Source organism: Malaclemys terrapin, chromosome 8, assembly GCF_027887155.1.
Source record: "Malaclemys terrapin pileata isolate rMalTer1 chromosome 8, rMalTer1.hap1, whole genome shotgun sequence".
Classification (NCBI taxonomy): Eukaryota; Metazoa; Chordata; order Testudines; family Emydidae; genus Malaclemys; species Malaclemys terrapin.
In genome coordinates, this window is record NC_071512.1 from 77727358 (window position 1) to 77753869 (window position 26512).

Sequence of the window (26512 nt, forward strand, 5' to 3'; positions counted from 1 at the left end):
AGGAAGAGCTCAGCTCTTTCGAGGCTCAGGCCCTAACTGTGAATAAACTTGAACAGAAAATTCAGTTCATGGGGGGGAGGTGGGGGGAGAGACTGGCACCTGAAGAAGAAAGCTCTTTCCAAGGACAAAATCACTTCTAACTTTGCTGTTCTAAGAAAACACTGGTGAAGCAAGGAATGGCAGCTGAAGGGAAGTGGAAATCTAGCAAACCAGGTCAGGGCTAGGAGCATACAAATCCTGGGGATGCCATACCTCAAGGATATAATGGAACTGGCTGATTAGAGATCAGATGGATGGGCATAATCAGAACATTAGGCAGACTGCACTGAAATCCTGGGCGAAGGAAATATATGTGAAATTGTGTTACTATGTAAAATGAAGAGGGACTCAGAAAAGAACTGAAGTAGAGAACAGTCTGATCACTGTTATCAGAGTTCAGAGAGTGAGACTGGATTCTGTTTGAGGGACCTGTCAGTGGAACTATTCTCAATACAAGACCTCAGCCAGGCACAAACAAGGAGAAATCCCTTTAATGATATTTAAAAGGATGTTATTGATACAGATGTGATGACAGCAATTCTTTGTCCTGCAAAAGTTAGAATAACCTATGATGACAAAACATGTATGTTTTAGGACACAGACTGTACAAAATGCTTATGGGATAAAATGTAATCAGACATTGCTGGTGCAGGTGCTGAAACTTCTATGTAGGACAGGACCCAAGTTTGGTTAACATCAGTTAACAAATAGCCTGTTGCATGCTATTACTGCAGATACTAATTGTTCCTCCAATCATTTACTACAGTTGATGGCTTTGTTTAGTTCAGAAATCCTGTGAGTATAAACTCCATAAATATTTGGGTACCTGCCCTGTAGTTAATTTCTTTGTCAGTGATAGGTGTGGTGGGTATAAAGTGGTGCTATACCACATGGTTTGCAGGATTACTGCTTTATATATTTCATTGAGTTAATATTCAAGCTTTTGCTAATTAATCTACAGAATTTTGTACTGAATCATTTTATAGTTTTGGGGTTACTACTTGAAATCACGTTCACCTCTCTTCTCCCTGGCCTGCCCCTTTCTCACCCCACCTTTTGAGGAGCCCTCCAAACTCATCCCTGCTGGGGAACAAAATCTCCACAGTAGTTTTAAATTCTCCTTGGTACCATTTTAAAGCTGAGACTTCTGTGCTCTCTTCAACATTCTGGAATAGCAGTGTGCAAAGAAATGAGTTAGACCACCAACATGAGTGACAGAGAGATTCCTCTGCTTACTCCTGGGCTGAAATCCCAAACCTCTCCCTTATACCAGACTTAGACTTTGCAAGGTGAGTTCCAGTTGGACGGAATTTTTACAGCTGAATTCTAAACAGTGGTTTATCATGGAAAGGTGATACAAGTAATGGGCTCCTAATGCTCTTAAGTGAGGAGCACTAAACTGTGTCCAATTTAAGGTCACATTGGCCAAGAACCCAAGGTTCATACAGAATGTAGCAGAATGCAGCCTCCCTTATCTTTAAAATGGAAGTGCTGCCCACAGAAACTACAAGTCCCGATGTACAGTATTCCACCTTAATCCAAGCAATATGGCAGGATCTGAAGATGAAGCATCTGCCAGCTACATTGCAGAACTCCAGTGGGTACACTTTGGCAAATTGTGTTTCAAGGCATCTGTATATTCTGACCAGATACCCTATTATGTATTCTTCCATGCATATTTTACAGCAAATTCCATAGTATTATTGTCTGGAGATTACAGGAAGGTGGAGAGGCCGTAAACCAACCACTCCATAAATCATTTTTTAAACACCAATTAAATAGATTATTAAAACCTTAAACTCCCCCTCTCAAACAACTAGAAAATTCATAAACTAGAAAGTAATGACCAAGGGCAGACAGAATGGGGTTCCTTTTATCTTCTGTTACAATCAGTGTCTTGGAAATTAGCAGTGGCAAGAGTAAACCGTTTTTTATGAGGAGGAGGAAAAAGAAAAACTACACGTATACTTCAAATAGCCAGTGAGAGAGAGTTAAAATGAAGAGCAGAGGGAGAGTGTACTATCAAGAAGAGGCCCAGCGTGAGGAGTCTCAGTACCAGTGGCAGGCGGAGAAACAGACTGATTGATTGAAAATTCTAGAAACACTTAATGAAGATGCCAGGAACAGGAATCAAGCTCTTTGCGGTGGCTAATGATATAAAGCATGTGGTGATCATCCATGACCTACTGAGAGGCAATTATTTTATGGCATGAAATGTATTACAGTGCTGCTGCTGAGGGTTAAATATCATTTATTTGAGTTCAGTACAGATCATTTTCCATCCGCTGCTACGTGGGAGGAGTTGGCAGAATTGCAGCTGCATTCAGAGCTCATCATCTGGCCGGGCACATAACAGATGTTAGGGGAGTGCTCTGTTGGGCAGCTTGCATAATTGTAGTCTCATATAGTTTTGATAGAAAGATTATCTAGAGGAAGAAGCAAAGTGAGTATTCAAAGACCGTTTTGTGCAGGGTTGGGAAAAGGAGCCATCTTAGCTGGTTGCACTATGCCTAGGGATTGCAGGAGTCTCTATATGAAGTTATGTACCAAACTAGAAGTCACTTGAAGGATGATGTGTCAGCCATAACGTAGAGAACCAAATGTTACAAGTGGTCTTAGCTCAGTTTCTAAGTCTGTTGTGCAATTTTGACTGTACCATATCCTAAGTTTGCTCATGAAAACTAAGTAGCTGTTCATCATGCTACTGATTTTTGGAAGGATAATCTTGTGGTTAGAGCAAAGGGATAGATAGGAGTTTGGGGGTTTATTTCTGTCCTTGCCACTGACTTCTTGTATGACCTTGGACATGTCACTTAAAACCTCTGTGCCACAGTGTCTCCATCGGTAAAATGAGGATAACTGCTTCACAGCATACTGTGAAGATTAATTCTTATGTTAAAGCACTTTCAATTCCTTGGATGGAAGGCCCTACAGAAATGCAAAGTATTATTATGGAAATACTGGTATTTTGAATGCAATTTTACAGGCCCTATTTAAAAATCTGGCCCCAAAAACTATTGCTTCTATTGTTTTGCATCACAGACTCAAAGGGCCACCATCAATATGAAATCTCAGCAGTATTAAAGAAAAATAAAATAAAGTATAGTAGTTTCAGGTACCACATTTGCCGTTGAACCTATCTGTTGTGACTTTCATATAGCAAGAGGGAAAACTGATTATAAAGGTATACAAACAAGGGAAATGCGTATATAAAGAAAACAATTAAACTGACTATATACAAAGTATGGTCAAACACACAAAGTAAGAAAACTGAAAATAGAGAGAGAAAATATCTGATCTCTTTCACTTATATTAACCTTGGATGTTATGACTAATGACTTAAAAAAAATTCAGAAGGAAGGAAGTCTAGCTTTTATGTTGAAAGTAGAGTGACCAGATAGCATATGTGAAAAATCGGGGGGGGGGGGGGGGGAGAATAGGCGCCTATATAAGAAAAAGCCCTGAATATCAGGACTGTCCCTATAAAATCGGGACATCTGGTCACCCTAGTTGAAGGTATCCCTTTTAAATATTTTTTTGTGAATTACATTCAGAAGAAATATTTTTTTAAACACAGTGCACCAGATTAACTGTACTTTTATTCATTCTGAAGAAAGTTTACTATACCCATCATTTTTCAGCTATCACCTTTACTACACCTGTAATTTACTACACCTGTTTTCAGATGTCTGTGTGTTGTAAATAGAAACTATCAATTATAAATTATTTATAGCTTTTGCCTCAGAGATGTCCTATATTGTTAGAACAGTAACACCATTTTTTTTCAAGATTGTTGGTGTATCATCCATACTTACGCAAGTAAGTATACTTAAATCAGGATTACAAGGAAGTGTTGCATTTAAGTGGAGTGTTTGTGTTGGGTCGGGTATATACATATATATCAGTGCATATGTGTATACTTTTTTTCCCCAGATCAAGTTTTTCCTCCCACATGCAACATAGAAAAGAATTTCCTCTCTCTGAATTATCTTGCGGGATATCTACAACCAAAGACAGCGGAGGGGTGCCTTATGTCTGCCACAGACCAAGAAAGAGAGGTTCATATAATTGAACTAATCACTCCAAACTCCAATCCCTACAGGTAAAGTGTCCACAAATTAAGTTATAAAGTAAACTTGTGAGGATTAGATAACTAAAGTAAAAATCCTAGTATCAGTCAAAAATGAAATCAGTAGGACTTCTTGGTCATTATAAGAAAGAGTTGAAGAATCAGACCTGTTCTGCTTTAAATTAGGTAGAAATCTGAGATATTTAGTACAAGAAGGATATTGGAGCAGGACCCTGGATTGATGCCTCAAAATGATACATACATTTCCTGTTTGGACTGTAAAAGTAAAGTGTAGTTCCCGTGGGCCATATACTGCCATTGTTCTGCAGGCAGAACTCTATTCAAGTTGTGGGACTACTCACAGAGTAAGGGTGGCAGAGTCTGGCCTGAAGTGTTCAAGAGGAGCCAGCTGGCACAAAGAAGTGACCATCATCTGGTAGCAAGCACTCCCAAATTGTAATCTCGGCATATCAATGACTTGCCAAATCATTTAACCTCTGTGACTCAGTTTTCCTCACAGTATTGCTGTCAAGGGTATTAAGCTTAGCTAAAATGCCATGAAGTTGTAGGGAAAGTTTTGGGGTGCAGGTTGTGGGGTTTTTTTGGAAAGAGTACTAACTTGTAGCCTAACTGGTCTCAGTGGAGTCAATGGTAAATCTCTGCTTGATTTCAATGGAAGCAGAGTTAAGCCAATGTGGAGCATTTTTGAAAATCCCACCTGTAGAGTCCTATATAGGTGCTAAGTATTGTTATTGTACATAAAATCTGTATTTCACTGTCAGCATAGCAGTGCAGCTTTTCCACAGGCACCAGTGGAAATGTGTATTCCTCAAAGATAATGGAAAGAGACTAATGTCTGCTTACCAAAGAGACCAGGCAGATCTCTAAGGCTACATCTACACTACAGGGGGGAGTCGATTTAAGATACGCAAATTCAGCTACGTGAATAGCGTAGCTGAATTCGACGTATCGCAGCCGACTTACCCTGCTGTGAGGACGGTGGCAAAATCGACCTCTGCGGCTTCCTGTCGACAGCACTTACTCCCACCTCCACTGGTGGAGTAAGAGCGTCGATTCGGGGATAGATTGTTGCGTCCCAACGGGACGCGATAAATCGATCCCCGAGAGGTCGATTTCTACCCGCCGATTCAGGCGGGTAGTGTAGACCTAGCCTTAGAGTTACCGAATTTTGACATAATTTCATTAAGAGCAAATCCAGCTCCTTGGCAAAGGAATTGGTACACCTCAATTATACAAAGGAGTTCGGTTGGGAGAGAACTACACAGGGGATGCACACACCCAGCATGTTGCTGAACCCAGCTCTGCAGGAGTTCCTTAAATAGCAGTGCCTGGGAGTTTGAGGGTGGGCGGGGTCATGACAGAAGCAGGGCAGGGTAGGGCCCATGGATTTGCTGCTGCATGGCATGAGCTGGGACAGTAAAGGGCTACATCAGCCATTGTGGTGAAGCATAGCTTCTATGGAGCAGTTTCTTTTCATCACTGCCACCACTGGTCTCCTGTGGAGATACCCACTTACAGCCTTCTGCTTGGGTGGAGCTCTGGGTCTTGGTTTTGGCTGAAAGTGCATAATGGGAGTTTACTTTTCAAATATTTAAACTGCAAATGTTTCTTAGTTTAAATGTACTAGTAAAATTTAGGATTAAAAAAGAAGTGTACTAATTCAGTACCTGCCTCAATCCTGTTATATGCCCAGATGCTGCCCATGTTGAAACCAACAGGAACTAAGAGAGATATGTGCATAACTACAGGAGATAAGACAAAGGCCCTGAGATATTAAATCAAAATGCAAAGTTTAGTTGAGGCCCATTAATTGGCAACAAGCATACTTTTATGGTCTAAGACTTGGTAAAATCATGATGGAAATGAAGATTTTCTGTTGAATTTATATTCTGCATGAGGAAATGTTATTGCTGGGTAAAATCCACTTGCTCTACTTATTTTACTGTGCTGTTAAAAATCTGGATTGTATTCCTCAATTTTCCAGCAATCAGTAGGTTGGATGTCTGTGTGTTGTGTTTTATTTTTTTTTTTAAATAACTATATATCCAGAAGTATTGGAAACTAAACATGGTAGTATAATAATTCTACGACACATGCAAAATTTTAAGAGCAGATATATTACTAAAACACATTATTTGTACTTTTTTGTGTTGCTGAACCTGCCTAGTTTATTTTGGTTTGTGGTATGATGGGGTGATCTTTTGATCTTTAATATATCTGTACCCATGGAAACTGAAATAACTGTATATTTAAGAGTTGTTTTGTTGAAATGAGGAAAAAAATATTGTATAAAGCAAACTACTAGTGGTTCAGTTTAATCTAGCTTAAATAACAGCTGGAACAAATAACAAAAACTTTTTGTAAATAAGAGATAAAATATTGAACAATAATTATTAGTCTGAAAAAGCACTTGATTCTGTTATGTAAAATCATTTTAGTGTGTGTGAAGTAACAATCTGTTTTGCACATGTTGTGTTGCCTGGGATGATCTCCAGGATTTTAATCAGCTGGCCAGACACTGGAATCATGATGGACTGGAAGAAGTTTGATAGCTGAAAATTTCTGGCATTCTGGTCTTACTTTGCCTTTATTTTCCATATACAGTGCTTTCCAGGTGGATATAATCATTGACATTAGACCATCTCAACCAGACGTCATGCTTGTCAGGGACCTCATACTTATCCTCAAGTGTAAAAAGTCTGTCAATTGGGTTATCAAGTCACATGATGTTCAGGGAAAACTGGAAGTGATTGTAAGTTAATGCATTTTTTAATTTTTCAAGAAGCAAAATGCTGTTAATAGCTAATATGTTATGTGAATGAGTTAGAGTACAATAACAGACTGCACTCTGAATGTCTTCTCCCTCTTAGCTAACATCTCTGGGTTATTAGCACTTTTCACAACGTAGCATTCAAAAGTCTCTACATATATACAGAGGGACACATACACAGAAGAACTCTTCTGGCAGCTGGTGACATTTGGGCCAGGAGTGGATGGTGCTGCTGAATAGAATGTAAATCCCTCCCATTTATCTGACACCCATGAGATGTAGGCAGATTCCTTACACATTGGAAAAAAATATTCACTTCTCATGTGCCAGTACCTCAGTGAATGAATTCATAAGTTCATCTCGGAAGTTGGCAAGATGCCTGCAAGGGCAGAATGCATAATCATTAACTACAAGTAACACACCCACATCTCCTACAGAAGTGGGAACTGGTTAGTTCTGCTTATAGTGGGACTTCATTTCTACCCACATATAGTGTTTGGTCAGACTGCCCTCACCTTTGCTCCGGCTGCAAATACAAGGTTTCAAACATTTTCAAACCTGAAGTTAGACTCATAAATACATATTTAGGCATAGCTGGAAGTTCCATTTCAGAAAGACACCTGATGCATATTCTATGGCTCAACACCATATCTGCTGAGAACATAATAATGAGCTTTCCCTAGGGAAAAATAGATTGATCTTGACCATATAAACAGTGTGGCCCATATCTGTCATGTTTGATTAGTTATGTTGCATGCTCTCTGTTTAGCTTAATAAGCTAAATAAAAGATATCTTTGTTGGGAGCCAGACCTATGTCCTAATGGTTAAGTGCTGCACACTAACTGCAGGACACTCTGTGAGCTCTAGTGCATTTATAAGAACATCACTTTGCTTGGCAGCTCTCCTCTCTTGCTGATTTGGGAGCAGTACTACAGGCCCTGGAGAGAGCTGAATCTAGATCTCCTGGGAGGATTGTAGGCAGCGTGCAGGGTCTTGAGGGTAAGGGGAGTAAAGGGAAAACAGGAGGGATGCTCAGGCTATGGAAGGAAAAGTTATCTTTTGTGACATCTCAAAATCCCCCTCCCTTGCCAGTGTGTGGAAGGGTAAAGTGTGCCCTGGGTAGTCCTGTGCAGTAAGGGAAAGCCCAAGCTTAGTTTACTGAGCTTAGCACATCTGTAAACACAGGGATACCCCTCCCCCCTCCCAAAAAAGTTTAAATTCTCATTCAGGATTACTGCATAGAATTTGCTACTGAATGTTTTAGGCATAAACTGGGACGATGCCTTTTTGAAGGAGTATTTTCGCATGCTGTAGAATTGAGAGCAAATCCACTGCATGCTCATAGGCAGCTAGAACCTAAATTGCATGTGCATGTAGCTACCTGAAAAAATTGCCATTTGTGGCTTATGTATTTGCTGTGATATGAAATCCTAAAGGATGGTAAAATGTCTCAAATGTTTATTAAGTGTTAAGAGCACAAAGCAAGATTATTTTTTATTAAAATGGCCCCTTTTTATAGTTCAATTACATATTCAATAGAAAAGATAGAATGTATTATTACATAAGAACGGCCATACTGGGTCAGACCAAAGGTCCATCTAGCCCAGTATCCTGTCTTCCGACATTGGCCAATGCCAGGTGCCCCAGAGGGAATGAACAGCACAGGCAATCATCAAGTGATTCATCCCATGTTGCTCATTCCCAGCTTCTGGCAAACAGAGCTAGGGACAACATCCATGTCTGTCCTGGCTAAGTGGATGACACAATGTAATGTTTCTCATTTAGCATAACAAAAACAGGAAACAATATTACATTTTGAAAGATTTGGATATCAGATCACTTTTTTATTTCCGTGCTAAAGTTCTTGGGCAAATATTTCCTCCATTGTGTCATTCAAAATGCATCCCTTTCTGAATATACATCCTTGGCCTACAGTAATTATGGGGGGAAAAAACTGAATGTCCCCATATCATTCAAGAAGACTGTACATTACAATGCTCATCCAAGAATTGGGCTGTGTTTATTCCTCTATTCAGATGAAGTTCTTTCCAAGCCCAATTTTGGATATTGCATAAAAACATTACAAAACAATTAGGTAATGTTTCATTATGTTCTTTTTTTACTAGCTGAATCAGTTCCACACTTTTTTGAATTTTCCTAACTTCTTGCCCTCAGCACAAATCACAATTGTCCTGGGAGAAAGTATTGGCAAACAGTGAAAGGTGAATACTAAGCTGCCTCTAAACCAGGGAAGGAGTTTAAGGTCCAGATTCATAGACTCATAGTCATTAGAGATGGAAAGACCAATTAGGTCATCTAGTCCATCCCACGTCTTGCTATGCTCATGAGATTTTTGATTAAATACGACAAACCAGTAATGTATTTCATATGAAAAAAGGAATTACAAAATTATAGTGTACAATGGTCCAAATTCAGCCTGAGGTAAGTGGGCACAGTTCCACTCACATCGTGGCTGAATTTGGCCCATTTTGTACAGCATTACGTATTTGAATTGGTATTGTACCTGGGTAGATTAATGCAAATTATTTTTTGTCTCGCATTTAGAACACCACTTGGAATGCCTGGCATTCTAGCCACTCCATTCAAGCATACCAAGTTTTGCAAAACTATAGGTTGTGCTGTGGGTCAGGAAGAGAAAATGCAATGTGTTGCCAAGTTCTATTATCTCCCATTCATTTTAGCATATATAAGTGCAAGTGGGAATGGGTGAAATTCTTGTAGGGTAAAAACCAAATGATTTAAATGCTTGGAGAAATGTTAGGACTGTGCTTTGGATAAGAAAAAATAACCAAGTACAATAAATGATGCCAAGTTCTGAAATGGTCTCCATTTCAGACTGCATTTGGGGTAGCTGTGTTTGTGTATTTGTTTTGGGGTGCCTGCCAAGTATAAAGGAGAAAAAATTCTGGAACCTACCAGAGGAAACTGCTGTTACATCTTCACAACAACATCTGGAAAATATGTAAATAGCTTTCTAGGTCTAACACATAATGGTTTATGAATATGGGTCCTCAAGGTGTGAACCAGGATGTTGACAGGGCATACAAATGAGTTGCCCAATTCTGCCAACCTTTGTTACTACACTTAGTCTTGGTGGGTTTGTGCACAGGAGTGAAGGTGTGCAGGTTCAGTGTGTAATGGAGAGGTGCAAACAAATCCTAAAATTGGCCAGTGCCAGTTAAGACAATAATATTTGTTTGGCTGTGTTGTCCTAACAACAAAATTAAAAAAGTGAGGACAGAAAGGAAAATACGGCAAATTTGGGACAGTATAGTCATTCCAGCCAGTCAGAACTATGTTTACTTGAAATGTATATGAAGTTGTATCCAGATTAGTATCTGCTGAAAAGTAAAAGATTACTTGAACCAAGGTATTAAGAGGAGACACTAAAATTGGGATTCCCTTGTTTCCTTTTTGTTTTGTTTTTTTCCTCCTCCTTGAGGGATTTTCCTATATTGATGATGCTGCAGAAAACTTTGTGGCTACAGATCACCCGGCTCGCTTCTCATTATACTTTGCGCTTATAGTATGATCTTTTAACTGTAGATATCAAATTTTTATGTCTAAAGAGCCTGATAATGAATTCCCATTAACTTTTCTGGAAGTTGTGTATAAAGAATGTCAGATTGGACCTTTAGTGTTATCAACAGACCTACCTACTCATATCTCCTTGTCCAAAAACTTGGTTGGTGACACATTAAGAGGAAATTTATTTCTTTGAACCTTGATCTGAAGCAGCAGGCAGATATGACAACTGTCCTGCAGCAAACTGGCAAAGACAGATCAGCATTGTAAATCTTTTAAAGCCCTGCAGTGGGAAAGGATTAAGATTTGGTCATGTTGACAGCGAACAAAATGGGAAACAAATGGGGATTTTAGCAAAAATGCAGCATATATGATAGAGAAAATAATCAGGCATGGAAATGAAAGTGTTTCTTGAGCAGCATGAAAATAGTGTGATCTGCAGGCACATAGCAGCAGTTGTTAAAAAGTGGTCCATTTTCCTCTTTACTGGACGTTATTATTACATTCAGCTTGGTCTGTAGTTAATGTGATTGTTACAGAACTGAACTTTGTGCAAATATATGTTTAAACCCAAGATACCAAATATTTAAAATAAATTTAAAGTGGAATAACAGCAAATACTTTATGATGGACCCTGTGACAGCTAGAGATGCTTGTTTTATCCCCTTGACTTGCAGATTTAAATGAGAGATTTGAAATTTAGCATAATTATTTATAATAAAATGAAAGATGACTGACATCTGTAATCATCTGAGAGTTGTTGTGTAATATCACTATGAATTTATTTGTGTACATACTTTTCATATTGTAGCTTATCAAGTTATGCACAAGTTGTATTTATGAGAATATACATCGTACTTATATATTTTTTTAAACATGTCTTATAGCTAGCTATAGTCCTGAAAGATGCTGAGTACTCTAGATTTCCAGTATCAGAGGGGTAGCCGTGTTAGTCTGAATCTGTAAAAAGCAACAGAGGGTCCTGTGGCACCTTTGAGACTAACAGAAGTACTGGGAGCATAAGCTTTCGTGGGTAAGAACCTCACTTCTTCAGATGCAAGTAAAGTTACTTGCATCTGAAGAAGTGAGGTTCTTACCCACGAAAGCTTATGCTCCCAGTACTTCTGTTAGTCTCAAAGGTGCCACAGGACCCTCTCTAGATTTCCAGTGACTAGAAAATTTACAGTGATGTTTGAGGATGCTCAGCATTTTGCAGGAGGTATTCGGTACTTCGGAGGATCAATTTCTAAGAGCCTCTTCTAGCGAGACACTGAGGCCCAGCTGATTTCAATGGGAGTTAGTGCATAAATACATCTGAGGATCTGTGTCTCAGTGTCCTCAAGTCCCATTGGCTTCTAAGGTGGAATAGATGATGTGCAGCTGCACCATAAAGGATTGGGTCGTAGGCTGTGCCTTTTTCATTGCTGCCATACTGTGCAGGAGACCGGACTAGTGGTACAATGAAGATTTTGCTTACATAATTAAAATGACAACCATCCCTGTAGTGACTAGTGAGGCAAGATGGACATTTGAAAAAATCAGGTCTCTTATTGTGGTTCACCTCAACTTATGGCTAACCTCAACTCATGGTCTGAAAATTATATGGTTATATTAAGGGTCATATGTTTGTCCCTGTGAACTTTTAGTAGGAAAGGGTAAAATACGTTGACAAACCAAATGCAATAAATGTTATTCTCTCGCATTTTTCAATTCATTTTTCTATGACTGGAAAAAGCTTCAAGTGCCAATTCACGAACCAATCTATTTCTGTTTTATGTGCAGGCACCAAACAGTATTGGCTTTGGAAAAGAAACAGAACGATCTATGATTATGACTAAATTAGTAATACCTGATATTCCCTCATCTCATGACAATTTGATTAAGTGGGCTTATGACCATGGCTATCACCCAGTTACTTCCTACACAATAGCCCCTGTGGCTAATAGGTTCCATCTACGAATTGAAGACAGTGGTAAGTATGAGGGTGGATTTTTATCATATACAAAAACATACCATACTCTTAGCTAAGTGACATTTTGACAGGGCCTCATGTGTTTGAGGTTTCATTCGCTGGGATCTCAGTACTTCCAGGCTCAAAGTACCAAGGGAGCTCACATCTTCCAATCAGCAAAATCTTACAAAAAAAAAAAATTACAAGAGTTCTAGTAGGAAACCCCTGGAGACTGTGCTATTACCTGAAATATTGGTAGAATTGAGTAGCTGCATTTACCACAACCTGAAGCTAATACAATTAACTGTACTTAGTGGTCTCTGGAATTAGGGACCACCAATGCCTGGACAGGTTGTTAATTAGTCTGGTTTTGTCTTTCAAAAATGTGAACATAATGTTTCCCTGAGTTATTTTAAATGGTTTACACACAAAATTGTCTCAACAGAAGAGCCTGAGCAAAGATAGTAAATCAAAAGGCTTTTAAAAGATAGCGTTATTGGGCCAAAGTCACTGATGACAAAAGTGGGTCCAACTCCATTGAAGCCAGTTAAAGAATAGTCACTTATACTAGATCTGAATTTGGCCCATTGAGAATAATGTTTTGCATAATAAAAAAAAGCTTATATTTGTGTATCTAGAGTAGTTGTATGGCCTCCAGAGAATTAACTGCTTGAAATCAGATGTTGTGATTTCAGCCCTGAATAACAATGCAGAGAGCCACGGGGAAATACTATTCTTGTTTGCCCACCAGTGTAAATCAAGAGAACTTTATTGAATATTGAAGTTACCCTGGTGTACATCTGGAACTCCAGTTGAGTTAATTCTGGATTTACATTGGCAGGTAACAGTAAAATTTTACTCCAGGAATTTGTGTGACAGCAACATTGTTGAAGTGAATATACTGTATTAATTGGTTGTGATGTTTCCTTCTCATTTTTTTACCCTTTGCAGATAATAGGCCCATTCCTCAAAGTCCTTTTTCGGTCCTTACTGAAACAAAATTCCAGCAGTAGATATGCCTGATTAAAGACTTACAGGATTGGGCCCGTCATCCACTACTGCACTCTCTAAAGGAAAAATTGTTGTAGTTGCTTTTGCAGTCCCGCAAGGACAGTTATTCTGGATAATGTTTGTCATGGTGTCTAGGATGTGGCTCAAAACCAAGAGTGCCTAAGTCAGGTCAGCCTGTCAGAAAACAGGACAGATACCCCAAACTGGTGGTATATTCTATAATTAGATTTTACCAAACCAGTACCAAATGTGTACTCCTGGATTACTATATTAGCCTTACCATGGAGCCACAGAAAAGCCCCTTTGGCAAGATGCGATGGAGAGCCTCTCAGACAAATTGGACTTTGTGATGAAAGGTTATTAAAACTAAAATTCATCTCACATTAGGTTCTTCCAACCCCAAAATGTCAGCAACTCACCCCAGGTCAATGGATGCTCTGGATCTCATACCAAACCCCATGCTGAGAGCCAATGTCTTTAGCAAACTGAAGAAAAATAAATCAGTTATTGAGAGGTTAAAGAAGGCAAAATATAGAACCGGTGTGTCAGAGTTTGTAAGTCCAGTTGATAGCAGAGATGTAATGTCTGCTAGTTCCCACAAGTCTCTCATGGTTTCCCAAAATAGTTTTGGGGACCTCTGTCTTGTATCTGGAACGCCCCCTGACAGCATCCAAATAGATCAGAGATGCAGAATTGATCCCAGAGTTCCTCCTTGTAGTTGAAAACAGTCTGGAAAGTGCTTTTAACACAGCATGGGCTCTCCCGCTGTTGACTAAACAGACAAAGTTCCTGTATTTTCCATTTTTGCTTAATGGCCCTTGCTTTGAAGTTAAAAAACCTTTAATTTACATTTCCAAGGCTCCAATCTCCAATGGGAAACATAATGTAACGACAATGTGATAACCAGAAACAATCCTTCATGTAGTTTTACACATCAACTAAATTCACATCTAAAAATTAACACACGTTATTGTTTTAGGGTTAACTAAGTACAAGGATAGCAAGCACAGGAAATAGACAAGTGGATACAATAACATTAGTATTTCCTTTGGATCTATACTAGCAAGTGAATTAGTTTGCACACACTATGACCTTTTATCATTTCTTTGGTATTCATACACAAGTGAATTCCAATTATAAAGAACTTGATGGGATAGAATACAATACAGTTTGCGGATGACACTAAGCTGCGGGGGAGAGGTAAACAAGCTGGAGGGTAGGGATAGGGTCCAGAGTGACCTAGACAAATTGGAGAAATGGGCTAAAAGAAATTTGAGGTTCAACAAGGACAAGTGCAGAGTCCTGCACTTAGGAAGGAAGAATCCCATGCATTGCTACAGGCTGGGGACTGACTGGCTAAGCAGCAGTTCTGCAGAAAAGGACCTGGGGTTTACAGTGGACAAGAAGCTGGATATGAGACAGTGTGCCCTTGTTGCCAAGAAGGCTAATGGCATATTGGGCTGTATTAGTAGGAGCATTGCCAGCAGATTGAGGGAAGTGATTATTCCCCTCTATTCGGCACTGGTGAGGCCACATCTGGACTATTGCATCCAGTTTTGGGCTCCCAACTACAGAAAGGATGGACAAATTGGAGAGAGTCTGGCAGAGGGCAACTAAAATGATCAGGGGGCTGGGGCACATGACTTACGAGGAAAGGCTGAAGGAACTGGGCTTATTTAGTCTGCAGAAGAGAGGAGTGGGGATGGATTTGATAGCAGCCTTCAACAACCTGAATGGGGGTTCCGAAGAGGATGGAGTTTGGCTGTTCTCAGTGGTGGCAGATGACAGAACAAGGCACAATGGTCTCAAGTTGAAGTGGGGGAGGTTTAGGTTGGATATTAGGAAACACTATTTCACTAGGAGGGTGGTGAAGCACTGGAATGGGTTATCTGAGGAAGTGGTGTAATCTCCATCCTTAGAGGTTTTTAAAGCTTGACATAACCCTGGCTTGGATGATTTAGTTGGGGTTGGCCCTACTTTGAGCAGGGGGTTGGACTAGATTACCTCCTGAAGTCTCTTCCAACCCTAATCTTCTATGATTCTATGATGATGATTTGATTTTACTCTTTTTTTTCCTGTTTCTAGAAGAGATGAATGACGAAGACCACCCTTTTCTTCCCCCGGAGCTGACCAAACTGCCAGATAACCCTCTGCCTGCTTTGAAGGAGCCCACATTAAGCGACGGCCTGGGTTTTCCTTTTCACATTAACAGAGGAAGGCACGATAAGGTGGGAGAAGGAATTTCCTTACCAAGGGATACAGAAGACACAATAATGAGTCGTTTCTATGAGCAACTGCTTCAAGAATCTGAAGAACCTGAAGAGGTGCAGGGAAGCATTGATGTAGCCCTCTCAGTAAAATGTGATGACAAAATGATGACTGTTGCAGTAGAAAAAGACTCCCTGCAGGTTAGTCTGCTCTCTTAATCCCAGACTGTGAAACACTTTACAGAAGGCCCAATCCTGACCAACCGTTACCCATAGCAACATTCCAGATAACCCACAGATTGAAGGGGAAACATATGGCAAAAATTCTTTCCCCCAATTCTAGGTTCTGACCTGTCCCAGAATTTGTAGACAGGTGGTTCTACAGGCTCTTCATGACCGGAAATGTGAAGAGGCAATTGTTGGATGCCAGAGACTAGAGATTGGGACTGTGATGGACATCCACTATGATCCATAAAAAATGGCATTTACAGCTCTCCTACCACCCACCATCTACACAGAGGTTGCTTGTGCCTTAGGGAGGAATAATTTGCATTGTGGATGGAAATCTTGTACAGAATAAGGCTTTTTTTAAGTTCAGTTTTGGCCAAACAGTGAAGTTCATACTAGAATGAAAAATACAGTAACTCCTCACTTACGTTGTAGTTATGTTCCTGAAAAATGCGACTTTAAGCGAAACGATGTTAAGCGAATCCAATTTCACCATAAGAATTAATGTAAATGAGGGGGTTAGGTTCCAGGGAAATTTTTTTCACAAGACAAAAGTGTCTCTCTCTCTCTCTCTCTCTCTCTGTTTTAAACACTTTAATACTGGTACACAGTGATGATGATTGTGAAGCTTGGTTGAGGTGGAGGAGTCAGAGGGTGGGATATTTCCCTTACTGCTAAATGATGAACTAGCAATTGGCTGAGCCCTCAAGGGTTAACTCTCTCACTCTACAAGGGAGATATGCGCATTTCCCCTTTAAGTACACTGCCTTGTTAATTAGATGAGCTTGCTGAGACTGCAGCTGCTGCAAGCTCCCTCCGTCCTGAGCCCTGGTGTGTCCCCCTTGCTCTATGGAATATGGGGTAAGCGGGGTGCAGGTGCAGGGGGGAGGGGGACACTCTGACATTAGCGCCCCCCCCCCTTCCTTCCCTCCCCACCGCACAGCAAGCAGGAGACTCAGGGAGCAGCTCCAAGGCAGAGGGCAGGAGCAGCACATGGCAGTGGGGGGAGGGACAGCTGCAATTGCTAGTCTGCTGGGCAGCTGCTGCACAGGGAACTTAGGGCAGCTGATAGGGGGGCTGCCGGTCCACCCTGGTTCCAAGCCCCCACCAGCTAGCTGCAAGGGGCTGCTCTTCCTGCAAGCAGTAGACAAATCAGGTGGCTGCCAAACAACGTTAGAAGGGAGCATTACACAACTTTAAACGAGCATGTTCCCTAATTGATCAACAACGAAACAATGTTAACCGGGACGACTTTAAGTGAGGAGTTACTGTATAGCTATTTTCTTTTTTTTTACTCCATGTGATGGTTGTCTCCTCTGTTGTTCCAACAACTAATGTCGTTGTGTGACAGTATTTTGTAGTAAATGTCACAGGACATGCAGTTCAATGGCAGTCTTCTTAATAGTCATTTTAAGTAGAGCATAGTATATTTTTGCATAAGAGTATAACTTGTAAGTATGTATCTCGTGCAATTGTATTTTCTCTGAGGTTTCAGCCACTTATGCAATGTCATTGTTTAGGCTAATGGTTACACAGGAACAGAACTCTCACTACTAGATCCTGCCTGTAAAGCGAAGATGAATGGTACCCATTTCATTTTGGAATCTTCATTGCACAGCTGTGGGACTCAACAGATAGACTATGCCTTGGATAACATAGTTTATTTTAACTCTGTGAGTATTTTACAAGGAGAGATGTTTTTCTTTGCTGTGTATTGTTATGGTACAATAAGGCTATAAGGACCAGATCGTGACTGGACCTAGTATGAGTATTAAGGAGGTGTGCCCCCTTCTCAATCTTTTCATGCCCAGGCTAGGGCCAGTCACAGTTACAGTCCCTGAACTCAGGAAAGCGCGAGGCTGCTCCCTCAGTGTGTTGCTGGGGGTACATGACATCCAAAAGAGAGTGGGAGGAGATGGGAGTGTGTTCCCCTTTTCCGTACCAGGCATTGGAACAAGCCAGGTGCACTGTGGGGAACTAGCTGCACTGTTCCAAAATATGATGCAGCCTTGCTTCATGCACCATGCTGCTTGGAGAGGGAGGCACAAGTCTTCCCTGAGCTCCCCCAGAGCAACTCTGCAGTACCCCCACACTACTGGCACAACTTAGCCCTGACCTGGTATGGCAACAAAGATTTATGATCACAAAAGAAAATATAAATTAAAAATCCTGTAGGGAACACTTCTCTTCTATAACTTTGAATGAAAAATGCCCCTGAAATTGAGGGAGTGGTCCAATCTGTGCAGGCTTCTATCTTGCTCTTTTGTCATTCAGTGAAGGCCTGAGCTTCTCCTGAGCACAGATTGCTGGTCATGGCAAATTGTGTGGTGCTATTTTACAATGCAACAAGTGCCCACTAAAACACACATTTTCACCTGTGTCCACTAACATAATACCTGAACCCAAGTCTTCCACAATGAAAGGCTGGTGGACTCTACCAATAAGCTCCTCAAATGTGCTTTCAAGTGTGTTTATTCTCTGAATACAGGAAGGCAGTATTGTATGCTGTTGTGTCACTTGTTACTTTTCACATGAGCATTAATCTCATTACAAGTACATGTTTTAAAATAAATATTCAGTGCTCATCTATTTGTGTGCAAGACAGGCCTCGACTTCAAGTTTGAATCCAAGTACAGAATTCAGTTCCCCAACAGCTACTTGAATGGGCACTGTGGGTACCCAGATAGCTAAGTGCTGATCTGAACACCCAATGTGGGCCCCCCAGTTTGAAAATTGGTTTCAGAATTCTCATACAGCTGCATACTTGGAATGTAATCTGGATATGGGTATGTAAGTGACCACGTAAAGAATCCCACTTTGCTTCTAGGCTTTCTACTACAAGAACTTGCACAGTACTTGCACTGTGAACTTGAATAGATATTCGCCAGGCCAACATGCACTAACCTGTTTTACTCTTTTGCGGGTTTTAAGCACATTATAGTATCCCTGGCAAACAAAGGAAACCCAAGGATAGCTACAGCCACTTGATCAGACCTAGCCTGGCTAAAACTATTCTGTATTGGCAAGACCTTGTAGCTTTTGACTTAGAGATGGGCGCAAACCAAAAACCTGAATCTAAACACCCCAAAATTGTGGAGAAAATGCATCTCAATCTAAACTTTGTGTCTGGACCCAGTCTGTATAGAGGGTCAAACCAAAACTGATCCAAGCACCTCTCAGTGAAAAAAATGATTTGGAGCTCCAGGTCACTGTACAAGGTCCTGAGCTTCCCAGCGTTTGGGAGAATTCCCACTGAAAGGTGATTCAGCAGTCTGCAGAAAGGGTGAGGTGTCCAAACAGTTCAGAAGAAAATGTCACTTGTTAGAAGCTGTACTATAGCTGAGACAACAAAGCTGAAGTTGTGAGAGAAGCAAAAGAGCAGTGGAGGAGCAGATGGGGAAACACAGCAGCTCAGTGGTGAAGGTTAGAGAGAGAAAAGCAGAGAGAGGATGGGTGGAGCACCAAAGAGAAGGTATCTCAGAGGAAAGAGAAAAAACAGTGGGGGAGGGGAAAAAGAGGGGTCAGGTAGGGGTCCAGAGAAGAGAGACATGTGAAAAGGGATAGCAAGTTTTCTGGCTTATGTCGTTTAAAAAAAAAAGCGGTGGGGTGGGGGGAGGGAGAAGGATACAGAGATTTTACAGGAGAAAATCCTGCTACCTGCTAGAACTTTTTGTGATTCTTCCGGGAGTCAGTCACTGTATGTTGGAAGGTATGTTAATCCATTTCAGAGAACCATTTCTTTTAGCAGTGTTGGATACAGAAATACCAGAAGCAGAGTGGGACTGCTGGTATGCTCATTTACATACCAATCCCCAGGCTGCTTTTCCAACATAGAGAGCAGTTTTACGGCTCTACTGGTTTTGACATCTGGGAACAAACTGATGGTTATTCCGCATATATAGTATACATACATAAAATGCTCAGTGCTGGGCTGCAGGGATGGCGTGCTTTCCCCAGCTAGTTGGCTGCTACAACTTCTTGGTCTTCATGTTGTTCTGAAGAAAGGAAGAAACAATTAACATGAAAAGAGAATCACAATCACCTTTGTATAAAAGCTTTTAGTTTTCACTTCCCACTTCCTTTATGTAGATTGTTATTCAGCTGTCCTCACCAGTGGAAAGTAGTGGTTGGGGAATTGATGATGAAGATGTCGAATCGGGTGATAATGGATTTCCAGGAGACACTGATGAAGCAGATGCTACCTTTCCAAGCAGGCCTGAAATAGTTGTGGTATGTAATACCTTATATTTATTTTGAAATTAAAGTTTTTAGCTATGGGCCTAATTCTGCTCTCATTTCCGTCCCATGGGGCAAAAGTTCTGCGATTTATTTGTATTTCGTTTGTTTTAGTTTAACTGCACACTCCACCAGGCAGAGGGTGGCAAACGCTTACCTAATCCTGCGCCTCCTGAACCCCGCATCAGCAATGTGACCTTCAACATGGAGCTTTATAAAACAGACCTCTTTTTCGCTCCCTTACAAGGACTCTTCTCTGTTGCTGAGAATGGACAGATTTACGTTGAGGTAACAAACTTTGAAAGGCTTTCAGATTAACCGAAATGTTCGGCAAGGCCATGTAAGCTGAGCCAAGTTTGTGCTTGCCTGCAGTAAACTGGTATTGTGTGATTGCCTGTCTCAGAGAGATGTGTACTTCTGTGATTTCAGAAAAGGGACATCATAGGTTAATAAGACAATTCTTTGTGGTGAAGACCAGAGAGTCCTCTCAAAGTGGGTAAATCCAACTAAAAGAAGTCTGTCAGTCTGGTCAGATCTGCAGTATGGAACAGTACTTGAATCTGGTCTCTTAGCTCTTCCAGACCTTTATTGGATAATTACAAGCATCAGTACAAAGAATTTTCAGTGAGGAATGAGTTCATTTTATACAGAAATATAGCTTTAGCTACATTTTCCAGGTGAAGTTATGTACAAAACAGTTACGGCTTCCCCTTCCCCCCAACAGGTTACATGGTGGAGGAAAGGGTCTTAACATTGTCGTCACAATTCCATCTCACCTTTAAGCCACTTCCAATCACATTTTGGTATACCAAACAGGTGTCAAACTTCCTCTCTTGTACAAATTATTGTTTTCATTCAGTGGTGGTTAACATATATGCTGTGAAAATCTTTCCATTGGATATGCATCTTTGTTAGTAAGATACCAACCAAGTAGAATGACAAGAGAATATCACAGGAACTAGAAGACCTTAGAAATAAGGTCCACTATATAAGCAAACCTTCTTTAAACAGAAGTACATCTTTCTAGCAGTAATTACCAGTGATATTTAACAAACACATTTGGGAACAATATTCAGATATGATTTTTGGTACTTTCAGTTAGTGTAACAGTTCATTTTATGTGCTCTGTAAATGTTTAGTTGCCTGTTAGTCCTCTACCTATAAAAATTACTTTCTTTCAAATACTTCAAAATTCTATAGTGAAAAATACGCTAAAAGAAATTGAAGCAAGGTTAAAATGCATCAAAATTAATTAAGGTGGGTTTTTTTGTTTGTTTTTAAGTAAAAGGTATTAGTTTTTCACTTGGACAAAGATTGTCAACTTCCTTCGGCATTCTGGGATGAATCCCTCTGGCTCTGGATTTGTCTGGTCTTGGAGTTATTTCTTCAAATACATACTTTAATTTCTTTATCACCTGTCCTGGGATGAGCTTGATTTTTTTCCCCTCTGTTTCTCCTTTCTGCACAGTGGAAAATTAATATCTGTTTCAGGCATTTGTTCCTCCATCCTCCACTGATAGAAAAAACATTGTATTTTGTTTGTTTGAAAAATGTCTGTCTCTTTCGTCAATAAATTACTCATGCATAATCTCTAAGGACCTGGTATTTGTCTCTCCTGCATAGATTCTGTTTCTATAAGAATTATTTTCTTTATTGTAATCACTTGTGCATTTTTCCTTTATCTCTGCTTTGTTTTTTCTTATCAATATGTTAATTCTATAATCATCTCACATCCTGTCTCTGTAGATCTTGTTTATCTCTTTTCTTATGTGGTGGCTTTTTGCTCATCCTTGCTCACCTACTTTTCTTCTAAAACCACTTGTGTTACTGGATGAAATTCAGAATGTTATAATTCATAGAGTTTAAGGCCAGAAGGGACCATTAGATCATCTAGTCTGATCTCCTGTATATTACAGGCCATTAAACTTCACCCAGTTACCCCTGTATTGGGCCCAACAACTTGAGTTTGCCTAAAGCAATCTTCCAAAAAAGCATCCAGTTTTGATCTGAAGACATCAAGAGATGGAGAATCCACCACCTCCCTTGAAAGTTTGTTCCACTGGTTAATCACCTTCACTGTAAATAAACAAAAAACCCACGCCTCACTTTTAATTTGAAATTGTCTGCCTTCAGCTTCCAGCCATTGGTTCTTTTTATGCCCTTCTCCACTAGAGGAAAAACCCCTCTACTATCTGGTATTTTCCCCCTGTTAAGGTATTTATACACTAATCAAGTCACCTCTCATTCTTTTTGATAGACTAAACAGATTGAGCTCTGTTCCTCACGTAAAGGGATTTTCTCCAGCCCCCCCAATCATTTTTGTAGCTCTTCTCTACACTCTCTCCAGTTTCTCAACATCCTTTTTAAAATGTGAACACCAGAATTGGATGCTGCCCTTCAGCAGTGGTCTCACCAGTGCCATCCAGATAGGAATAGGGAGGTAATTTTACCAATGCGTAATTCCCCTGTTTATACTTCCAAGGATTGCACCAGCCCTTCTTGCTACAGCATCACACTGGGAGCTGTTGAGTTGTTTGTCTAGTATGATCCCCAAATCCCTTCCAAGTCACTGCTTTCCAGGATACAGTCCCCCCTTCTGTAGGTATGGCCTGCATTCCTTCTTCCTAGATGTATAACTTTGCATTTGGAGATATTAAAATGCATTTTGCTAGAATGGGCCCAGCTTACCAAGGGATCCAGATTGCTCTGTATGAGTGTTCTGTCATCACCATCATTTACCGCTCCGCCAATCTTTTTGTCACCCACAAATTTGATGTTTACTTTCAGATCATTGATAAAGATGTTGAACAGTATCAAACCCAGAACCAATTCCTGTGGATCCCCACTAGAAACATATGAGGATTCCCTCACTGACATCTACTTTGAGATCTGTCATCCAGTTCTTAATCCATTTAATGTGTGCTTTATTGCTATTGTATAGTGCTAATTTTAATCAGACTGTCATGTGGTAGCAAGTCAAACACCTTACTACAGTCTAAGTCTATTACATCTATGCAGTTACCTTTATCAACCAAACATAATATCTTATCAAAAAATGAAATCACAATTATTTGACAAGATCTGTTTTCCATAAAACCATGTTGACTGGCATTAATTATATTCCCATCCTTTAATTCTTTATTGATGCAATCCCGTATCAGCTTTTCCATTATTTTGCCCAGGATTGACATCAGGCTTACTGACCTATAGTTACCCAGGTCACCCCACTTGCCCTTTTTGAATATTGGCATAGCATTAGCACTCCTCCAGTCCTCTAGTATTTTCCCCAATGTTCCAAGATGTATTAAAAATTAACATCAGAGACCCAGAAATCTTCTCAGCCAAATCTTTGTGGACTCTTGGGTGCAAGTTATCTGGGTCTGCAGATTTAAAAAGGTTTGGTCCCATAAGATGATGTTTAACATCCTCTTTAGTTAGAAAATTGTTCATCATCCTCATCTGATACAAGTGCATCATCCTGCGTCTTTCCAAATACAGAAATATTTATTACACACTTCTGTCTTTCTTTATCAGTAAGTGTTATCAACTACATCTGGTAATGGGGCTGTACCACTGCTGGCATTTCTTTAGTTCATAATATTTAAAAAATGTTATGTGCTAAGCCCTGCCAGCCATGGATTTTCCCCTTGTATCTTTAGCTTCCATTATCAATTTTCTGCACTTCATAACTTCTAATTCGTGTTGCTTGCACTGTTTTCCCTATCTGTTATATACCGTATTGCTTTTTATTTCTAATTACTGCTCTCACTTCATCGCTGAATCTGTACCAGGCTCTGGGAACAGGCATGCTCAGTCCTTTCAGCGGGTATATACCACTGGGTTGTGGGGGAAGGGATTAAAAATGGGCATGCTCAGTAAATGATACAGGCATCTAGGAATTCGGGAGGGAGTGAGAACATCCATTGTTATGAACAGAACAGTTATCACATCTAAGAGGTATTGTTACTGACTTCATTTATCACCTTTAAATATACTTTTTAATGTAAGAATATCCCATGAGATGAATGAGCCAGTTCACTCTGAGCCTCTTATCTGCTGCAGAAGGGTGTAGATTTATCAACACCAAATTTCATTTGCTGCAGTGTTACGCATTCATCTAGCTTGTTTGGATCTCCCTGAGGAAGTGTCTGCCCAGGTTCACCTAGGAAAGTTACTAAGGGAAATCAACCAAGAGTGTGAACACCCTCCACCCCACCTCTCATGGATGCTCTCATTCAGACGCGAAGTGACCTTGGGGCTTGTCTACGCATAAACCACATCTGTCCTTCCTACTGCAAGTCCTTTTCATTCAAACCATTTCGCCTTTCTGATCCGCACCCTCTATTTCCTGTTCTTAATAACAGATTGTTTCTATTGTTTAGATGCTTCAACCACTTTCTCTAATTAAATTAGTGATTTTGCTCTGCATACTTAGAGGGAAAAGGAGAATTTTCTGTGCAATCCACTGGCTTCAGTCTGAGATTTCTTTCTAGACTGTAGAAAAGTTTGGCCGGTTCTCCATTGGATGTATGCAAAACGCATGCATGCATATGGCACATTTTTGTGAGTAGGATATTAAGGCTAGTGAGACTCTTCATCATGCTGTTCTGATAATTAGGGGCAACACTCCAGTTTTTTATAGAAATAACATGCTTAATGTGCATGGAAATGTAAATGTACCTGTATAGTTTTCCCCTCCAAATTGCTTTGTGGCATTCGTATTCCAGTTGGGCTGAATAATATCAGTGCACTGTGGGTTGGGAATGGGTTCCCTCCCTGCCCCCCATAAAAGAATAGAGTCACTGTCTTTGTAGCGATCACACAGAAAATATTACAGCTGCATAGCTTCTTGCTAGCCTGCTCCTCCACAGAACTCAAAAGCCCCACCCTTGCTTCAAACCATGACCTCTCCACTCTGCCTCTGCATTCCACTCTGTGTGTGCATGTATTTATATTTAAGTGAAGATTTATGCAGATACAGCAGTGAGGAACTTGTAATCAGCTCCCATAGCCTTCTACTGTGGTTTGTAAACTTACTGGGGGAGTGGTTTTAGTGTTCTCCCCTTTCCCAAAAACTCAGTTCAGATATAGCATTCATTCTATTGAGTGGGCCTACTTTTCACTGGATATTTCAGGTGAGTTGGCTGAAGTACAGGGAGGCTTGACCCTCCAAAAAAAATCACATGCTAGGACAATGACTAAGTTGGATTTGAACCCACAAAACTTGTCATCCATCCTTGAAGTATCTCCTAGACCGTATCTCCTCATAATTTAGGCTTGAAATATTTGATTGGAACTGGCATATGAAAACCACATAATCATCCAAAATGTGAATGCTGCTAACAAAAATGCCACTGCTAAGTTTTTAATAAATTGTTTTTCATATGCAGGTTTCTGTGACGAAAGCTGACAGAGCCCTGGGTTTTGCGATCCAAACATGTTTTGTTTCACCATATTCAAACCCTGATATGATATCTGATTACACCATCATAGAAAACATTTGTCCTAAAGATGAATCTGTTAAATTCTACAATGTCCAGAAGGTGAACTTTCCTATACCACATGCACAGATGGACAAAAAGAGGTTTAGCTTTGTGTTTAAACCTATATTCAACATCTCATTGCTCTTTCTTCATTGTGAGCTGACTTTGTGTACAAATAAAGAAAAAGACACTCAAGGACTGCCGAAGGTCAGTAGTTTAACTTCCTTAAGCTTTCAGATTTAGATTAAAAAATGAGAATTTTTACAAGATAAGTTCCAGATCATAGTAGTTCCTGGGATTAACTTTTCTATTTGAAGATTTTATAGACTTAGATTAGTGTAATTAACATTTTATCAGTGGACCTGATAATTTTTATAGGCTCTTTTTACTCAGAGCTATGCTGAATCTTGATCACATGGTCGACATTTTAAAGTGGAAAATGTAAGTAAGTGGTTACATGTGGTAAACAGAGATTGCTTTTCATTAAGGGAGTGGTCCAGATTTATCTGTTCTATTCAGATAAAATAGCAATAGGATAAACAAAATTAACATTAATTTTCCAGAGCCTGCTGAGATAATATTGTAATTGTTTTTGAACATCCATATGTGAATTGTAAGGTTGGCCTATCTCAGGAGGACTTTGATGGGAAATAAGTAAATATTATCATTTGTTTTCCAGAGTTCAGTGTGGTTACTTTTTTGGATTTATAGTAAATTCTCTGTATTGAATGTTCACTCCAATATATTTAAGTAGAATTAACATTTCCTGTTTGATTATTGTGAGACTGCTGCCTAACTATTACTTTAAAAATAGTATATAACTAAAAATACATCTTTTTGTCAAAAAATGAACTGTTAGGTATTCTGACTTTATTCAGACGTTTGGGACTTACCTGCATAACTTCTAAAATTTGAGTTATTTGTAGTAATTCTTTAACATAAGAAAAGAC

The 26512-nt window shown here is 39.9% G+C and overlaps 1 protein-coding gene across 4 annotated transcripts in view; it reads left to right on the plus strand.

The window, feature by feature from the left end:
* The window catches only part of TGFBR3 (transforming growth factor beta receptor 3), a 174333-nt gene that overhangs the window by 128760 nt on the left and 19061 nt on the right, over window positions 1-26512 (plus strand). For all 4 annotated transcript variants that reach the window (XM_054036520.1, XM_054036519.1, XM_054036517.1 and 1 more), the window contains exons 6-13: window positions 3973-4141; window positions 6734-6881; window positions 12229-12418; window positions 15494-15816; window positions 17364-17516; window positions 19933-20073; window positions 20194-20367; window positions 25470-25769. In XM_054036520.1, coding sequence (XP_053892495.1) covers window positions 3973-4141; window positions 6734-6881; window positions 12229-12418; window positions 15494-15816; window positions 17364-17516; window positions 19933-20073; window positions 20194-20367; window positions 25470-25769 — 1598 coding nt within the window. The remainder of the gene's footprint in view (window positions 1-3972; window positions 4142-6733; window positions 6882-12228; window positions 12419-15493; window positions 15817-17363; window positions 17517-19932; window positions 20074-20193; window positions 20368-25469; window positions 25770-26512) is intronic.